Source organism: Protomyctophum bolini, assembly GCF_963924005.1.
Source record: "Protomyctophum bolini genome assembly, chromosome: 4".
In the NCBI taxonomy this organism is placed as follows: domain Eukaryota; kingdom Metazoa; phylum Chordata; class Actinopteri; order Myctophiformes; family Myctophidae; genus Protomyctophum; species Protomyctophum bolini.
Genome location: NC_137865.1, coordinates 39,578,296 through 39,599,438, shown reverse-complemented (window position 1 = coordinate 39,599,438; position 21,143 = coordinate 39,578,296). Strand labels below are relative to the sequence as shown.

The 21,143-nt window shown below is 41.8% G+C and overlaps 1 protein-coding gene across 1 annotated transcript; it reads right to left on the bottom strand.

The window, feature by feature from the left end:
* Positions 1-1,338: 1,338 nt before the first annotated feature.
* On the bottom strand, positions 1,339-20,736 carry LOC308314578 (uncharacterized protein). Its single transcript, XM_080762208.1, has 12 exons — positions 20,639-20,736; positions 12,954-13,029; positions 11,147-11,782; positions 9,722-10,342; positions 8,794-9,048; positions 8,389-8,464; positions 7,285-7,451; positions 6,787-6,890; positions 5,237-5,347; positions 3,704-3,774; positions 2,852-2,950; positions 1,339-2,070 (listed from the first exon to the last, which is right to left on the bottom strand). Exons 1-12 carry the CDS (start codon positions 20,711-20,713, stop codon positions 1,998-2,000), a joined length of 2,364 nt encoding a protein of 787 aa, XP_080618334.1. The 5' UTR covers positions 20,714-20,736; the 3' UTR covers positions 1,339-1,997.
* Positions 20,737-21,143: the final 407 nt, after the last annotated feature.

The window sequence follows — 21,143 nt, the reverse complement described above, 5'->3', positions numbered from 1 at the left end:
TAGGCACTGGTATTTACTGTAAAAGACTATGGAATTCAGTCCAGTCCAGTCCATTTAATCATGATAGTCTACCAATGTTTTATTATTGTTTCATTGGCTGGATTCATGAGGGACCAGCAGATACAGTAGTACAGTATGATATTTAGCTCTTTGAAGTGGCTGACTGGAGCTGTCAAAAAAGATTTCACATTCTCCCAGTGTATATAGAAATTTGTGTGCGCACTGCAGTATAGCCTACTGTAAGGGATTCAATCTGGTTCAAAATATATATCTGGCCAGTACCAGATCATGTGACTATTGGACTGATCTTCTCATTTCTTTATGCTACAGTATGAAGACCTTCTTACACGTGCAAATTAAAACGTTTGAGTTGACCTGAGAATTGATCCAAGATCAGCCTTTTTTAGCCGATGGTGGGTTCAATTCACTGTCATTGGAATACGTTCAGGATTTTCTTCAGAAGTCTGTCTAAGAACTTTTCAGTGTTTTTACCATTTTGTGTTAAATCACTATTTATTGAAATGCAATAAATAAACTATATATCAAATGATTCCCGAGCGTGGCACGGCTGCAGCTCACCGCTCCTTGGCTGCAGCTCACTGCTCCAATAGATGGGTCAAATGCGGAGATTCTGGAGAACAAATTTCACTGCGGTAACGTGTGTGACAAATCGTACGACTTTGACTTTAACAAGAAAGCGAATTAATAGAAACAGTTCATTGTGTCACTGAACTGTTCTGACTGATCCTTGCTTGAGCAGGTAGCGTGAGAATAAGTCCCAGGTGTGTATGATATGTCCCATAATTCACAACTGGCTCTATTCTGTTGCACACCACGTCACATATTAAATTGCACTGACGTTTTGGCCTTGTTGTTTTAAAGATAATGTGGCTCTTAACAAGAGAGCCTGGGGAATGCATTTTCACTTCCAGACTTATTTAGTATTGTATTGACTGACTTGGAAGAAAAGAGACATAAAGTAGCAAGAAGATAAATCAGGCACTCAACCTTACACTGTATACTTTGCCATACGACCATGTCTATCAACAAATGTTATTTTCAGCAAGAGACACAGTTGTAGGACAAAATATTAATTAGGCGTCATAGTCATATCTCTAGGTTCTGAAGGTCATTTAGATTGTCGTGTCTATAGGGGTAAGAAGACTTTAGGCCTATTATTCTACCGTGAGGCAGTTGGGGGGGAGAGTAGAGAATTAGACCATTATCTTTGGAAGCATCGTTCGATCTTGATTTGTTCAAAAATAACAAACAGATAATTTTCTTTATATTATATATATAATATATATTATACTATGTCTTTTTAAAATACTGCTTCCAAACTGAGTTGTGGGCCTGGTTCGGTTCTATGTGTTATTGTATTGAACTTTGGTCCCACAATGAGAGCACCATTTGGGATTCACGCTAGCTGTTCCACTGTGCAAACATTTTTTATGAAAACTGTAACCCTGGGCTAAGTGTTAACATTTTGTTGGTTTGTGAGAAGATTACAGCACTGTCCAGTATATCCTATTTTGTCTTGGGGATTGAAATACTCATCAAAGTCACGAGGCTTCAACATAGCGTTATTAGTGCACATTTTGGGCCCCAAAGTAGCATAAAAGGGAATACTGGCTTGAAAAGTCCAACAATTCTTGATATTCTTGTTATGTGGCAGGGTACAAATAGTTGTGTTTTGGTTAATATACTATACTGTATATAGTTTAATTCAACTGCACAGAACACAGAAGTGAGATGACTATACATTATAAGCCAGTGTTACTGCCCACAGGAGATATTTATATGAGACATGGTCAAAGGGAAAAACCTTACCTTACCTTACCGTACCGTACCATTCAGTGCAGTTATTTAAAAAAAAGAATTCCACCATGCAAGTTGGTTGAATAGAGGATACAGTAGATAGAGGTCTAGTTTGTTGTTGTAAGACCAAGGCTTACATGCTCATTGTGAATATTCAGAATGTTGTAGAGAACAGAGGTCTATTCAATAAAGATGTCTTCAGTGGGACAGGAGTAGCCAACGTGCTCTTTATAGTACTGCTTGAATGCCCTCCTAGAGTACAGGAGAGAAGAAGAGGACAGGGGAAGGAAGAAGAATGAGTAGCAGTACAAATAGTAAAGTAGTAAAAGTAAAAGTAGGAAGAGAAGAGAAGACGTGGTATAAACGCTCTGCCTAATCTCACCTTGGTACCCAAGGAATGTCCAAAAGGTCACATGAATTGAACAACCTATAGAATAGTGTCATGTGACAAATGTACAATTTGACGCATCACTGTGCCCGAGAGTCTATATCCACTCGTTGTTGAACGGTCAATCTTTTTTAGTTCTCTATTGTTCTGAATGGTGTTCACCTTATGATATATTCTACACCACCCGGGGTTGGTACAGGTACAGTAACCTTTTTGAGATGAAGTGCAATGTTTTTATTTTCTTGATCGTGAGCATGCCATATCAACATCACGTTTAATTATAGCACCATATAATTTATTTTGATTTCTAACTGATTTTGATTGTCCATAATTATAACAATCGTTTTTTCTTATGAACTATTTTCTTTCTCATCAGCAGGACATCATCATAATCATTAGGCTAAGAGCAGTAACCCGCCTATCTCCCAGACTCACTAGTCTCACATTCATTCAGAGTTTCTCTAATCAATAGAAAACATATTTTTTGGGTGAACTATCCCTTTAATCCTAACTTTAATTTATGCTCTGTAATTTGACAGTGTCTTACTGACAAGAACCGATCTAAGCTAACAACGTACCCCATGGTGCGATGAGTAAAGGGAGGCGAGAGGGACAGAGAGGGAGAGAAGAAGAGAGCTGTCTCACCCCACAGACTCAGCTAGAGGCAACGATGTCATCTCTGACATCACCACATGGCAGGCAAAACGTTCCTGGTCTGGGTGTTTGGAGATGAAACCAAAATACCTGCAGGCACATCAATAGCAGCCAGGTCACAGAGGAGGTAGCGCCAGAAAAATAAGAATCATACTTAAATAGGGACATGATACACAAATCCTTTCAATGGAAATGACAACGAAGGCGGAAAAATCGGCGGAGCCAAATCAACTAAAAAATAACCCAAAATCTAAAATAACACATGAAACTTTATTTATGACCATAAAATAGTTAGTTTCAAAATGTTTAAAACACTGTTATTTGTCCATGTGAGTGTAGGTGGGACAGTACACACTGCACTGGGTCACTAGTGCTTGTTAACAACCCTTTAGAACCAGAAAGCATCTGTCATATTAGATTTATGCACTGGCTATTCACAAGCATTGGCTATAGAGGGTATGCCAATGCTGAATGGGAAAGTGAATGGGAAATCGATTGGCAAAGTGACTTGGCAAAGTGAGTTTAATGTTTAACGTCGTTTGATGCAATCAGATTTCTGTTTGGATGTACAGTATGGGCTATCAAGGCCACTCGGTAGGCATTCCCGCATAACTTCCGGGTATGATGATGATGTCACGCGTATAGCGTATACCCTATATTTACAAGCTCACAGCGCGTCCGCCGTCCGTCACTTCGTGCCGTGCTGCAAGCTTGTATATCTGCGTTTCTTTTAAAGAAATGGACAAATCTTGAAAGTGTGAGAACTACTGATTTAGAAGGCATTTGTAGAATGGGTGTTAATGGGTCAAGTTGTGCAGACAGTGCATGCAGTGGTTGACTCACTTGTTGTGTTTTGGATGACAGCCACAGAATGAGATGTTCTTCAACTGGAAGAAATGGAAACACTGGTCTCCCTGAGTGAGCAAGAGCACCAGAGAGATAGTGAGAGGAAGAGACAGAGAGAAAGTGAGACAGAGCAAGAGACAGAGAAAGATAGAGAGTAAGCAACAAAGAGAAAGAAAATAATATTTGTAAACATTTCTTTGCTTACTGTACATTCTGAAGTAGTAAAACAAATAAATAAAAGTAATATATATATATATATATATATACTGTATATATATATATATATATATATATATATATATATATAATACATACATACACACACACACAAATGTTTTTGAATGTGATGGTTTCTCGATGTTTCACACAAATTAAACCGAGCTGAACTTCCTTTGACGGTTAAGAATAAGAGATGAGTAGAGGTTGGATGTGCCTATGACTAAGGCCATATACGTCCTCTCTGGGGGGGTACTACCTGTTAGTGGGGAGTGTTGGCTGATGAATGAATATCAACATCCTAATACATCCTAATAAAGTCAAATTATGACAGGCAATTCCTGCTGTCAAAATATGACCCCCCAGTCAAAAAACACTTTGTTTGAAATAGACACTTGTGCTTTTTCCCACTGACTACCTGTCAGTGGGGAGTGTTGGCTGGGAGGAGGAGTAGGACAAAGGCCCTATACGTCCTCTCGGGGGGGGGGAGACTATCTGTCAGTGGGGAGTGTTGGCTGATGAATGAATATCAACATCCCAATACATCCTAATACTGGGGGATCAAATTATGACAGGCAATCCCTGCTGTCAAAATATGACCCCCCAGTCAAAAAACACTTTGTTTGAAATAGACAGTTCCTCAGTGATGTATCCCAAGGTCATCAGGGTTTCGGATATCGCTATATACCTAAATACATTTCAGCCATTTCAAAATCGCAATGTATTGTGAGCTTTTAGATCTGCTATTTTCTCTCGCTACTTTGAAAGAGTATTTCTATATTGCAGTATTGATACCGTTACCTAAGTAAAATGTGAAGACTTTTTCCACCACAGGAGAGAAGGTATGTTATGTCAGCCATTATGCAGTATTTTTGCTTGGGCCACTAACACAGGTGCAGTTATAGGTGGTCACCACTAGAGAGCAGGGTTCAGCCTGACATCATGACACAACATGAACCCAGGAGTAAGGCAGGAAAAGAGGACCTGGGGGGGGGACCTGGGGGGTGAATGGAATAGGCCAGAAGGCACTGGAACAGACTAGTCACTACTAGAGGATATGGTAGAAGGAGAGGATAGGTCGGTGCTAGGGGTTAATAGTCTAGATGAGAGGAATGAAGGTGTGTGTATGTGATCTATTGAAGATTCTGACCTTCAAATGTACATCATTTTTGTTTTGATTGTATTGCTGTAGTGTTGTATTGTTCTTTCTGCTTTGGCAATGTAAATGTAGTTTTCTCATGCCAATAAAGCCCTTTGAATTGAATTGAATTGTATGTGTGTGTGCGTGCGTGTGTGTTGGGTACCACTACCTACCCTGTCAGCGGCATGACAGAGGTCCTGGACACTCATCTTCAGTCCCTTCACGCTCACCTCCAGGACACAGGACGAAGGAGGCTGCATGGCAGACCGCCTGTTACACGCAACCTGTTGATAACGAACCAATCAATAAACCAACAGGCCAGTCATTAAGTAAAGGGATAGCAGCTTACTCTATATCTGTCGATGCAACAGTAGCACATAAAGTTTGTCGGACAATTACATGTAGTCCTAGAGTCGACCAAAAAGAATCAATGTACTTGATACACAAAATGATATGTGAAAAGCTTCTCTTTCATGTGAACGAAAAACCTCTATAAAATAAGGGGCCAGATTGGCAAGCTTACTGATGTTTCCTAATTATGTATTTTATTTGGCTTAAAAACTGAATACACATTTTGGCTTAATACATTGCAATTGCATGTTTGCAAATACAGTTTATCTAAAGTACATTTAGCAATAACTATTTCAAATTTTCAATGTAGGACACAGCTTACAATCTGCACTTTTGTAAACTGTAAAAAACTAAACAAAAAGTAAAGAACAGCTGAAAAATGACCATGCCCATTACATTATTGACATATTCTTTGTAATGTTTTATTATTACATTATTATTTTTGCGCATTCTATACTTTATATTATTATAATTAGCAGCCAATAATATGACAAAATAAATGCTGGTTTTCACTGTCTGGCACTAGCTGATCGGGCCAGCCTTGGAAAACAGACAAAAGTGGAATACAATAAGATTGCTGAGATACCAAGAACACATCGTTAGCTAAAGTAGCTGGCAGTTCTGTTCTATAATATTCACAGTTTTTTTCTTTTCTTTTCTAGAATGTTACTTTAAAGGGTTTGGATATAGTGGGAGATGTGGATAAAGTCAAATGATTGTAGCAGGAGCAGGTAAGGTTTTAAAATTATGTAAAACTAAGGGCATTTTGCCTATAATTTCAGTTCATTTTAGTTAGTTTTGTAAACTTTGTTAGTTTCCGTTAACTATGATAATAACCTTGGCACAGAAGGAGACTGGTGTAGACGTATCAGTACAGCATGTAACACAGCTATAGAGATAAAATGCCTTCACTACAATGACCAAACAATAGCTCAACAACATAAATGTGATTTCACAGTTCCGATACTGTCTCAAGAAGTGTTGGCGGTTCTGTAGCCCAGTGGTTCCCAAAGTGGGGTCCAGGGACCCCGCTATATGATAGTTTGCAACCAAATGGACCGTCACCCTTATGGGAGACGAATTTCATTGTGAAATACTGTGAGAGTGTACATTTGAGGGTTCCATTTTGTACACTCTCATTTAAATTAAAACTAAAAAAATGATTTTACAATATAAATGGGGGTCTCAGAGATAGAAATGTCATTAAATGGGGGTCCGTAGCCTGTTGCAGATCAAACTGGGGGTCCTTGAAATGAAAATGGTTGAAAATCACTGTAAAAATCTTCTCTTATGGGGGTCTTTGGCACATATTTTCAAATGACATTTTGGGGGTCCTTGACATAAAAGTTTGGGAACCTCTGCTGTAGCCTACCTTCTGCATTGCAGCACTCAACACATCATTGCCTTGATGGAACGGCACCTGAACGGAACCCAGGAACCTCACAAAGAACCGCTCTATCCAACCATCTCTGTGAACTATAGGGAAGGAGAGAAATGAGGAGAGGAAGAGGACTTTTGAGACCTTTTTAACCAATTTTGGGGCGGTAATGTTTTAAACATTACGTTATACTTTAGCTATTGAAAAATAGCAGATCTACAAGCTCTACGAGCTTGTAGGTCTGCTATTTTTGAAAAGTCGAAGAACGACTGACATAGAAACATAGCTTTTTCAGAAAACTGTCAGGATGTAGAAGACATTTTTAGAATGGTCAAAATGGCTTAATACCTCAAAAAGAAAAACTAAATGAAATACCTCAACTTAACTCCTACAATTCCAAGTGCTTTTCAGGTGGGGGTCCCCAGTTCCCCAGAGAGGGCAGTTATTTTGGGGGCCCCAGCCTGAAAAGGTTGAGAACCACTACTATCATACCTTTGCTGGCGTCCTTGGTGATCTTCACAGCGTAGTAGGCGGGGAAGATTCCAGTGGCTCCGGACCTCATGTTGTATCCCTGACACCACAGGTCCTCTGACTGGGCCAGCATCAGCACCGGGTCATCTGTGTCCAGGTGGAGCTCATCAGCATGACGAGGGACAAACCTAACACACACACACACACACACACACACACACACACACTGATGTAAAAAAAAATAGCATTGTATTTGATTCACTAAATTACATTTAATCTGAATAAATGGCCTAGAAACAAATTTCTGCAATTTGTATTGAGGAGGTATATGAGGTAAATAAGGTCAGAGCAAAATGACCTTATCGTTAATGACGACCTTTGCTGCATGTCTCTCTCCTTCTCTCTCTTTCCTGTCCATCTTCACTGTAACTATCAATAAAGGCACAAAGCCCAAAACAAATCTTAAAACCCCCCCAAACAAGAACAGATTCCGAGCTACGCTACTGAATCTGTTGGCATAGGCATTCAGAACGTGTATGCATTGTTGTCAGTGGGAATGAAAACATAGCTGGAAGAGGAGGGCCTAAGGAGGTGCAAACGGGCCAACATCCTGGTATCCACATTCTGTTTAGCGCCGTCCCCATGAGGCAAATTCTAATCTTTGCCGATGGGTTCCCATATTGTATTCAACCAATGACAGTTCAGGCCTCAACTACAGTCATACTTGAAAGTAAAGTGAACCCTTTGGGTTTTTAGTCAGTTTTTCTGGGTGTGCGTGTGTGTGTGTATTAACCTGTAGACAGCTCTGTGGCTCTGGTTTGTCTGGGTGTGTGTGTGTGTGTGTGTGTGTATTAACCTGTAGACAGCTCCGTGGCTCTGGTTTGTTTGGGTGTGTGTGTGTGTGTGTGTGTGTGTGTGTGTGTGTGTGTGTGTGTGTATTAACCTGTAGACAGCTCCGTGGCTCTGGTTTGTTTGGGTGTGTGTGTGTGTGTGTGTGTGTGTGTGTGTGTGTGTGTGTGTGTGTGTATTAACCTGTAGACAGCTCCGTGGCTCTGGTTTGTTTGGGTGTGTGTGTGTGTGTGTGTGTGTGTGTGTGTGTGTGTGTGTGTGTGTGTGTGTATTAACCTGTAGACAGCTCTGTGGCTCTGCGTTCTCTCTACTCCATCCAGAACACAAGAGAACAGCCCAAATGACTCAGCACCTAAAAGACACAGAGTGACATGTCTCACAACGCGTTGCCATGTCAGCTGGTAGATTGGCCACTTTTGCTATTTCATTAGTACAATGAGTACAATTTTAAACACGCTCACGTACACACGTACACACGCACACACGCACACACACACACACACACACACACACACACACACACACACACACACACACCCAGGAATTGGTACGGTAAAAAGGTCAAATTGCACGTGGTGGACTAAATACTTGATCCACATGTACTGTATGGACTATGGACTTATTTAGGAATTACATTAATTGATTGTGTGATTTGTCTAGCCATTTCAATAGGAAACTAACCAGTGGAGCTGTATTGGCTACTAGAACTACTGTTGACAAACAGGTTGAGGAACTTCTTGGATCGGGGAGTTCTGCCCGTTCCTCCGCTAGCATCGTCTTCCACTGTGGTGCTCCTGGATGCCGCGACCTGCTTGGACAGTCTGCTGCTGACTGTCACCAGTCCTCGTCTTCTCTTTCTCTCCTCTTCAATCCTCTTCAACAACTCCTCTCTCTTCACCCGCTCCTCCTCAATTTTCCGCACCTGTTTACATTTCCCTGGAAGCAGAGAACACAGGGAGGTCAGAGGTGCCAGGAGCGTTAAAAAAAAACACACCAGTGTGAAGTGAGTGATGCAACTCCGTGTGGGGGGTCCCCGGGGGGTCCGCGGAAGTTCCAGACCCACAGGAATGCGGCCAGGGTGCCGGCCCGGTTCCGACAAGCCGCCCCGCTTCCGAAACAGTCGAGAAATGACAGAGTTACCAGAAAGAAAATCTGTACCTCAACCTACAGAGCAGCAGAGAGATATCACTTAAACACACCAAACACAGAGACCCGGTTCTGGGCATTATCATAATGGGTGAACATTCAGCGAAAATAGTCAAAGATTCCTTTAAAAATAACAGATCTATAAGCTCACAGCGCATCGCGTTACGACGACACGTTATGAGCATTAGATCAGCTATTTCAGTGAAGAGATTTGGTGCAGAGGGAATTTGGGAAAAGAACAATGGGCCCACGTAAGAATCGTATATGACGCATAGGGGGACCACGATCTACAAAGTATATTATAGGGTTTAAGTAATGGAAATGACCTCTGCTCTGATTAAGGCTGTGAAAACGAGCCTGGATAAAGTCTATGAACCACGCTTCATCTTTTGTTCATTGTATGTTGCCAGTAACACAAAAAGGTGCCACAACTGATTAAATGAACTTTCACATAATAGATTACCTGGCCTCTTCTCCTCTTTCTTCTTCTGCTCGTCTTCAAATTCCGGATCCTCCTCCTCATTGGCTGACTGGTAGATGGTCTCTGCGTCGTCGCTGTCGTCGTCGCGGGTCGTGCAGCTGCTGTTGTAACAGTTCTTGAGGCTGACTAACTCCAGCTGAGAATGCTCGTCGACCACCAGCGTATATTTCACAGAGTCGTAGTTCCACTCGGCCGTGGACTCGCTGTGCGCCACGGTGGTCCGATGGGCTCTGAAGCCCCCGTCGTCGGTAGGATTGGAGTTGACGCAGTCGTCCGCCCCGATGTCGTTATCCACTCGTCCTCCTCCTCCCGGGTCTACCTTTCGTTGCCCTGACTTGGTACAATCCGTTTCCGTGGTGGTGGTGTCGTTAAGTCCAAGGCATTGGGCGGGTCCATTCTGGGCGGGTCCATTCTGGTTGCCCAGAGGGTGATTCATGTCCTCCTCCACCTCCTCCTCGCTGATGTCAGGATTGCTTAGGTCACGGAGGCTGACTCCAGGGGGTCCCTCCGTGTCCGAACCGATGGACATTCTGTTGGAGCCACCCTCGCTGCTTGAACGGGACATGTTGGAAGGGCAGTCCTGGGACCTGTCATGGTCTCCTACTATAGGACCAGAGATAAACAAGGAGGGGTCAGTAAGGCTGATGCTATGAGCAGACATCCGAAGTGTATAGTAGATGCTTTGCAACACATGAAACATATTTGACACTGGCATCAGATGATCTAGGCCAGGTTCACCAGTAGTGGAAAAAGTACTTTAGTACGTTATTTTCAAATGACTGAATGAATACGCTCTATATAGGGCTGTAGTTGTTATTGTATGTTTTGTAATAATAATCCAAATATACAAAGTAATTAACTATAACTAAAGTTTTGAAATAAATGTAGTGGAGTAAAAGTACAATGTTTGGATCCGATATGTAGTGGAGCAGAAGTAAAAAGTATTGGAAATTTGGAATACTCAAGTAAAGTAAATACCTCAAAATTGTACTTGAGTACAGTACTTAAGTAAATATACTTAGTTACTAAGTACTGCTTGGTCAGTAATTATGACCACTATAGGAGAATACTGTCGGGATGAATAACAACTATTAATACAGACTTTTTTTATCTGAGAATCTTAATTTCCCTCAATGTCTAAAATAAAAGTCTACACTTTGCTGATTAAATAAAAAGTGCACTGTCTTGTCTGTCACATCACATGCAAAAGCAGAGACGTTTCGATTAATTTGATTCGTTATTAACTGTTAAGTTTAATTTACTAATGTCCTAACGGTGATTCATCGATTAACTATTAACATCCCTAATAAAGACCATCCTATATACTCAACTGTTTACATATTGTGGTGGGCACACACGTTCAGAACACCTCGAGGGTAGAGCAACAAAGAGTGACTAATTATGTACCTGGCTCTTGGGTCTTTTCCTGGTTTCGTGGCTCTTGGGTCTTCTCCTGGTTTCGTGGCAGCACAGGGGTGCGCGGCACCACCATAGCCGTCAAGTAAATCTCCTGGCTGATGGGAGGGTTGTTCTGAGCACGCTCGGTCTTAACCCCCCCTCCTCCTCCTCCTCTGCTGCTCGCTCGAGCGGCCCCTCTTCCTTTACCGTCGTGCGCCCCCTTGGCTTTGAGTCCGATCGCTTCTCTGGATCTCTGAAGTCCATTTTTATCTTTCTCCTTGGCCTTCAGGTCGTCACACAGCCTGCCTCTCCTCTCCTCTTTCCCCCCCGCCCCTACATCCTTCCCTCTGTTCTCCCTCAGGGTTTTGTCTCTCATGACGACCGCTCCTCTGCCCATGCCTCCTGCTGCTGCTGCAGCTCCTCCTCGCCCTGCTCCTCTCCGCTGGATCCTCGCCGCGCCGGCAGACTGTGTAGCAGTCTGTTTAGCAGCAGTGCCAGGTGGCGGTCTGTCTCGGGGGCGCGTGTGCGCGTCCGTGGCTGGAGTTGCATTGGTGTTGCTGCTCCTGCCGGCCACTCCTTTGGTCAAGGGAGGTTTAGGGGCAGGGCGTTTGTGGCGGCCTTTATCCTCCTCTTTATGTTGGGCTCCTGAGAGGGTGCACGTGCACAACAAGTAGATTATTTATTAGGTAAGCGGCAGCAGAGAGAACGATTATGAAAGTGTACAGTAAATCAGCTGACCATAGAAAGGAGTTGAAGATATTCCTTAAGAGTATATACGTCTAAAGGCATATTTCACTTAGCTTGAACAGCCTCTGTATTTAGCTCCACTAATCGCAGGGAGCCTATAGGGACGACTATTCTGTCTGTCTGTCTGTCTGTCTGTCTGTCAAAACAACTGACTGGATTATTTCGAATGACTGCTGAGCACGTTCATTCTCCCCTGAGGATGAACCCTACTCGTTTTGGTGGACCCGTAGCCTTTTTCTAGGGCCAGCATTAGGTGAAAATCTCCATTTGCACTGGCAGATTGCTATGTAAATAGCTTGCTGTGTGTGGTGTATGAACCTCGTGAGTGACACATCACACTGGCTTCTCCTCACAGACAGAATAGAAGAGCTCCCTATTAACCCATCGATGCATGCACACTGCACAGCAACGCCCCCCTCCTACAGTAGCTCAGAGAACTGCTGAACGAACCGAAACTGAATGCCCTCCCTGACCATGTGAGAACACCACAATCTATTGATGTTTTTAAGAGAAGACGAAGACCTTCCCTTTTTAAGCAAACATTTATAGCTACACTATTTTCTGCCATGGTCTCACAGTACATTCTAGGCATTATGCCTTCGTGTGATTTTAATACAAGTGCATTATTTATAAATAAAATGTCTTATTATTATTGTCTCTGCCAGGCTGGACGGCCGAAGGCAGGAGAGTGAGTGTTTTTGCTCAGGTCCGTCCATTTGTGTGTCTGAGGGCTTCTCGCCCTCAGGGCATCTTACTAGTATAATATTAGTATCATATTATAGACTAGCTCCCCATTGAATCACCAGTAAAAAAAAAAAGTTCTAAATATGGACAAATAAGTAAACAGAATTGGAGCTAGAACATTTATTATCTTTTCAATGAGTTGATGAACAAAACAAACTGTCCTTGCAAAGGGACAGACATCTTATATTTCTTCCACTTCTTCTATTTCATGCATAGTTGACCGGTAAGCACAAACCGCTTTGGGCTATAAGCTTACATTCTGGCCCGTTTTTCTCCTCAGTCTGAGAATTGCTACAGGGAGAGGTACTGTACGTACGGTACGCACCTGAAACATGTGGAGATGCAGAGCGGGACTCCTTCCAACTGTCCTTCTTCCCTAAGGAGTTGTTGTTGATCGTGTCCTGGATGAAATGGAGGGGTGGGAGACGGCATGGTGTTAAACAATGCATCACTTTACCATCATCCTTAAATTTTTTGTTTTTAGCATTCTGTTCTACTTTTTTTTAATGGAAAAATAGCAGATCTACAAGCTCGTGGCGCGCTATAAAAAAACAAGTACATTTTATTTAGATTGGCGCTGAACCATATCCAATATCATAATGTAGCTAGCTAGTACATAATCTAGTATTGTATTACTGTCAGCTATGGCGTTATTCAATATTTAGCGTATATATACTGTATGAAGCCAAAGACTATTGTATACTCTTTGAAGAAGACCCTGTCCTGTTTACTTATACAGCCGTTACGGCTGTTTAGAGCTGTGGAGTCTTGATATAGTATTGTCACATTATATCATTCTCTCTCTCACACTCACTCACTCACACACACACACACACACACACACACACACACACACACACACGTACACACACACGGGGGGGGGGGGGGGGGGGGCGTTTCTCCCTCGCTCTCTGTCTGCTTCATGCAGCGCTGATGATGACACCACTGCCAGGAAAGAGAAACAGCAGCGTCTGGCCCGGAGCAGGAAGTGAAAGGCCAACATACGACGTCACTGCGTGACCACCACGCACAGCGCTGACTCACTCACTCACATCCCATAATGCAGCTGGCTGACATCCCTGCCATATACGGTCGGTACCATACTTTGTTACCATAGTTACTGAGAGAGAGAGAGAGAGAGAGAGAGAGAGAGAGATGCTAATAAGACAGGATGAAAGGACATCTTTGAAAGGGGAGCGAGTGCCGATACTCAGTGGTGGAAAAAGTACTTGCATTTCTTAAAAAGTGCCAATATACTGCAATGTAGAAGTACTTTGTGATACAAGTTAAATGTGCAGAATTCAAAATGTACTTGAGTAAGTACCGAAAGTAACATTTTGCAGAATGTCCCATCTAAAGTTTCCAAATGAATAGCAGATCTGCACACAGCTGGCTGCACAAACAAGGTTTGCTACACACATGCTTTTCCCCACAAGTTCATGAATCTCATCTTGCCGCAGCTCTGCGTGTGTGTCATCACTTTCAGGTGGATTTGTTTCCCTGGAGATGAGCACTGCTGCTCCAATTAACCACTCCCCCAACAAAGTTAACTTTAAATGTCATCATTTCTGTGTACAATTTGCAGCCTAATATTTCGTTTTTCTTGTTTGTCTTATTTTTGCCAGCTAGGGAGTGATATACTGCAGGACTGTAAAAAGGCACCAGAATTCATGTTATGTTCCCACGCTATAACCAATTTTATATAGCTTCATAAAACCCACACACTTGCATGCACACAAGCCGCCCATCACCCACACACTCGCATGCACACACACACACACACACACACACACACACACCCTAGCATAGCCTAAAGCATAGCCTAATCCAACCCCACATCTTAACCTCAAAATACCTCAAACTAACTCCAGCCATATAAGCCCAGAACTGAAACCCTAAATGTTTACTGTTAACCTGATTATTTTCTTAGATGTAATCCTGCATGTAACTTAATCTTATGCATTGGTAATACAATGATATCCCCTGTGCAGACATGTTGTCCCTCATGGCTGTAAAGCCTAAAATCCGTTATTTTAGCAAGCGACAGCAACACAGCTATACCTATGGGAACATTGTTTCTCACAAATACAGCAAGACTTCTACACACAGACAGGCGCACTCACATGCGCGCGCACAGTGCCAGTCGCCCACACACACACACACGCACGCACTGTCGCGCACGCACTGTCGCGCACACACACGCGCGAGCACACACACACACACACACACACACACACACACACACACACACACACACACACACACACACACACACCTTATTATTCATGTGAAGTGCTTTAGTGAAAGCAAACATGCTAATCCAGTGGTTCTCAAACTATGGGCCCATGGTGGGCCATGAGGATATTGCGAGAGTTTAAATATAGCTAACATTATTTAATTTTTTTAAACCATTTTTATTTACATCTTTGAAAATGTATTAATTCATTTATAGTGCCCCAGACTACTTCTAATGAATTAACATACACAAATAATTGCAATCAATGGCGTTAGTACTGGACTGTAAGCGGAGAAGCCTTCACGCCAAAGGGCAGGAGACTGACTGGACGAGAGGACAGTGGTATGATGACAAGATGAACTGGGAAGCAGCGCCCATTATATAACCCTGGCAGTGGTGGAAAGTAACTAAGTATACTTAAGTATAGAATTTTGAGGTTTTTGTACTTTACTTGAGTATTTATTGATGATATTCACATGGCTGCCATCTTGCCAGCAAGGTGATACCTAGATGACACTTCCCATAGAGAGCCCATTCATCCAAACAGAAAAGTCCTCTCTAATTATATTAAACACCGTCAAAATCACCAACATTGCAGCTGTAGGGAAAGTTTGAATTATCCTCTTTCAATCTGTAAAGCTTTTGTTTAATAAAAATCCACCATATACATTTTATGAGCTACTTCCTGTCAATAAATTCCTTGCAGATGATTATTTTCTAAGTATCAGAGTAATGAAGCGCTCGTTATTTGTAAAGCAACCTTCACAGTTCGCCGCTTCACCTCCCAATGTATGAATTAATGGACCATTGTAAGCACTTTGAGTAGGCACGTAGTGTATAGAAAAGCTCTAGAAGAATGCAATCCATTATTATTATTATGTGCAGGCAGTGGTGGAAAAAGTACTACATTACTACAGTAAAAGTACCAATACTGCAATATATACTGTAAATACTTTGTTACAAGAAAAAGTTCAAAATGTACTTGAGTAAAAGAACAAAAGTATTGGCATCAAAATGTACTTATGTCATTATGCAAATTGTCCCATTTCAAATGTATACAAATATTTAGAAAATAGCAGATCAGCAATGTTGTATCAAGAAGTGTATATTTGAATACCGGTAGTTGTAAATTGTCAAAAAGGTGTCATATAATCTCATGAGGGATGGTCCACGAGGTGGCATGACACTTAACCCATTCTGACCTGAGATCAGATTCATACGAGGTTTCCACCGGACACACACTGGTCTGATGAACCCATTCTGACCTGAGATCAGATTCTAAAAAAATGTCAGTCGTTCTTCGATTTTTCAAAAATAGCAGACCTACAAGCTCGTAGCGCGCCACTCGGTGGCGCGCTATGAGCTTGTAGATCTGCTATTTTTCAATAGCTAAAGCATAACATGATGCTGAACACCATAATGGGTTCCCGGTCTGAATGGGTTATATAAAGTAATTCATTCATATTTATAATGAATAGTTATTCGAATAGTTATTCTAAAGTGACACTATACATACCTATACTTAACTTCTTGCTATTGTCTTTGTGAATACCGGTAATAATAATAATAATAATACATTAATTAACAAAGCTAAAGGTTCTGTAATGAACAAATGATCATCCAGCATTTGTTGTTCCCATCTTTTTCCATACTGTATAGCGACAGGAAGGATATTTGTGATAGAGATATCTTTGACATGCTACAAAGGTCAGCAGCATCCAAAAACAGACTATGCAGGCAGTTATTCAGTGCCTATACTATGGGAGGACCTGCTATTACACAGATTAAATTGGTGACCTTCCAATCAAAGGGCTGTATCTGCCAAGCCTCCCCTTTACCAGTGTTGCCATGTCTGCTTATTATAATGTGACTTTGGGCTTGTTTTTCTGAAACGTCACTTGCTTGAAGTTGCTTATTTGGGCTTGCTTCCTAATGTTGTTTAACCGTGATGGTTCTCAAACATTTTCATGACAAGGACTCCCAATTTATGTATTTGTTTATATTATATTATATTATATTATATCATATCAGTCAGATAAAATATAAAATATTATAGAATTAATATGCATGTGCATATAATATTTTATCTTGGCGTTCAGCTCTGCTACATTCTTCTCCCTGCTCAGCACAATTAAACACCATCATTAACTCATTAAGAGCAGGGAGCTATACAATAACAACCCCCCATGGGGGACAACGAATAGCAGAGCCCACTGGTGGTGCTGGGGAGTCGGTGGGAGCAAACAGGCGCATACCAACAGTCCAGGGACAAATGGAGGATGACAGCAGGAAGAACAGAGACTGAGGTGAGTTTAAATAACCCGGTAATTGGTCAGCTGACTGCCACGTCATCGTAAGGCGAATAGCATGAAGCAGCCCGAGTATATCTGACTGAACTAACTCTGCAAGCTACGTATCATAAATATTTATTTATTATTTTATATTTTTTTAATGTTTCAACAACATTCCACATTTTTTTTTCTATTTTTCTTTTCAAGATCTTTTACAAAATGGCAGAACTACAAGCTCTGTATAGTAGAGAAGAGTCCCTTTGCACACCTACACAGGGACAGGTGCGTCGGAGCAGTCAACCAGTGCGAACAGTGAGAAAAAAGGAAGTCGCGCACACTGTCTTCACTTATAGGAGCTAGTTTATTAGGATACTGGAGGTACAACATTTGGGTCTATTATATGACCTGATGAAGGTCGTAATAGACCCAAACATTGTACCTCCAGTATCTCACAATAGCTGATGTATACAGTAGCATTAAAGTGGCAAACTGATTCTGATGCTACATCAACTCATTTAGCTGGGGACCCCCCTGAGCCTAATTAATAACACATTTATACCCGAGGTCGATTCTACAAATGTCTTCTAAATCATGACAATTTTCTGAAAAACGTATGTTTCAATGTCAGTGGTTCTCAAACTATTTAATGTCAACAGGACCTGGTCCTGTTATTTATTTGCCTTGCTCATCATCAAATAAACTATTTAATTTTTCACCAAAGACGGAGTGCCTTGGATTATTTTCTTTTCAAGTCTGCAATTTACACCTTGACAAGCAGTACAACTTGAAGGAAGGATACCTTTTGCATACATTAACCACTTCAGTCCTATATACATTTCAACCATTTGGAAATAGCAGATGTAGCTTGTATGTAGATCAGCTATTTTCAAAATATTCTTGTACATTTGAAAACGTGTGAAATGTGACATTCTGCACAATCACAATGACTACTTTTACTTGTGTGCTTTAAGTATATTTTAATACCAATACTTTTGTACTCTCACTCAAGCACATTTTGAATATCAGACTTTTACTTGTAATGGAGTACTTGATCTATATTGCAGTATTGATACTTTTAGTTATATAATTTTCCCACCACTGCACGCAGTGCACGGTCAGAGATAAGTCATGCTGTCTATGCAGTGACAGCAGAGCAGAGGGCCAGGAGATGGCTGCTGGAGCTCGGTCCAGCAAGCATTATAGCTGCAATGCCACTGGAATGGATTGCAGTAAATTGCGTTGTGTAAGTAAGTTGCTACTGTAGATCATGTGATGAATTGTGGTGGAGTATAGTCCCAGACAGTGAGCACTGTAAAATCTTGAGTGTCAATATAACTCTCGGGTTCCATTTGCTCTCAGAGTTAAATTAACCCTGAGTTGTTGTTTTTGTTGTTGTTTTTTTTTATCCCACAATTATGCAACCCATTGTTTCACCAATTTTTGCAAACTCCACACTGTTGTTGTTTTTTCCAATACTTTTACTTCTAGCCTACTCCACTACATCTCAGATCCAAATATTGTACTTTTACTCCAGTCGTTTTACTACATTTATTTTAAAACATTCTAGTTACTTTGTAGATTTTGATTATTATTACAAAACATACATTAACCACTTCAGCCAGAGCTCTGGTCCTATTATTAGGGCTATGGACCAGAGCTATACACCGCAACACATTGTCAGCTTGTAGATCTGCTATTTTCAAAAGATTATTATAATACATTTGAAAAACTTTAAATAGTACATTCTGCAAAATTAGTACTTTCTACTTTTGGTATTTTAAGTACATTTTGAAGCCAATACTTTTGTACTTTTACTAAAGTAATTGTTGAATTTCTACAATGCAGTATTGATACTTTTACTTACTGTACGTAAAACACGCAAGTACTTTTTCAACCACTGTCAAAAACTGTTATACTGGTCATTATTTTTTTTATTCTACAGTACTTTGTAAATTCCAAACAAATGTGATTGCTTCCAGTAGTGCTGTGCTGTGCAGCAGTTTTTGGAGGATTCCTTATGGAATTTCAAAGCACGTTGTATGCCATATTGTTATAGTGGAATTCACTGTGTAGTTACACGTCACGAGTGTGGGTGACACTAGGGGAGGTCAGGAGCAGGTAGCCAATCAATGCCTTGCTCAGCTACGGCTCGACATAAACATAAATGGTGGCAGATTTTTCACGGCAAAATCCCAACCTTTTCCTGTACCTGCAGATGGCTTTACACTACCGGACTCAAGGTCAGTTTGCCCCAGGTACAGCACCTGCTATGCTAGCATTACCTGTCCCTCACCTGCCTTTTCATTCGTGACCAGCAGCCTGATTTAGGACTGTCACGATTATGACATTTACGTTACGATTAATTGTGATTAACGATTTAATTGTGTTTCTGCTGTTAAAACATTTATGGAACATTTATGAATCAAAATTACATTTCTGTTTGGCTTTCAGCCTCCATAAACAAAAGTTGCACAGGGCAGATATGACAAATAACACATATTTAATGACCATATACATGACATATTTAATAGCCAATCTACATTTTACACAATCTACACTATCTTTTTAAGTTTGGGAAAATGTATTGACATTTTTAACATGGACATTATTGTTATTATTGTTATTGTGGCGATTATTCAAAACAGCAGACCTGTCTGAAGTGAGTGGTGCAACAGCGCCCCCTGTTGGTACCCTAAACATAGGGACATACAGACATAGGGATGGACATAGGGACATTGCTGTTCTTGGTTGCACCATGCACTCATAAACAATAACGATTATGTAATAATTGTAACAGGCTTATAGCCGTTTGATGGTGTCCAGGGCCGAAGATAGCAAATACAATGCATAGTGATCTGCTTTATTTTAGAAATTATAATTACAACCCTTGGTCCCTAATAATTTATTTTGCATTTCATTTTTTCTGATTAGCTGATACTGTTATTGACCTGTGTCATGTGTCAACAAGGGGAATGCAGAGTGCAATGCAGAATGATTCTAGGTCAACTGTAAACGGTAAACAGAACAGGCTACATCCAGATATACAGTCAGATATGATTACATACAGCTGTCTCTGCTGCTGCTGCTGCCGGGTCACTACACAGTAGACCGAACTACCCACTGCACGTGATGCATCATTAAATATGATGAATTAGGAGAGGAACCCGACAAGATACTGCTGCTGCATTCTACATACTGACACGCACACGCACGCACGCACACACGCATAAACACAGCATGTACATGTATGCACAGAGCATAAACAGACAATACCGTTTATTGATGCACAGCCAACCTTTACTACTATACCCATCCTGAGACAGAGAGAGACACACACACACACGCACACAGAGACACACACACACACACACACACACACACACACACACACACACACACACACAGACACAGACACAGACACAGACACACACACACACACACACACACACACACACACACACACACACGCGTACACACACTTACCTGGGATCGGGGTGGTTTTGGCTGCTGTGGGAACAGCGCCAGGGTGGTGGGTCTCTTGGGCCGGAAAGTATCCATGGCGACGACGGCGGACGATTCCCCTCCCGGAGATGACAGTGTAGCTTTCCTCTCTCCTCCCTCCTCCTCCTCCTCCTCCTCTCCCTCCTTCTCCTCCTCCCCCTCTCCTGTTTTATCACGCCACTTCAGGCACTCCGCTGCCCGGACCAGGTCCTCCGCCTCCTCACCTCCTGTTGCCTCCTTCTCCCCTTCTCCTCCCTCTGTCTCTGTCTCCTCAGCATCGATCAGCTCTAGACCGAGGCCCTGGTCCCACCCTTCCACTCGCCTGTCTGCCTCGCTATTGGCCAGCCACGATGTCACGTGATCATCTTCCTGGCAGGAACAGAGCAGGAGCAGGGAGAGAACGAGAGAGAGGGAGCGGGCAGGGAGGGAGAGAGAGAGAGAGGGAGCGGGCAGGGAGGGAGGTAGGGAGGGAGAGAGAGAGAGAGAG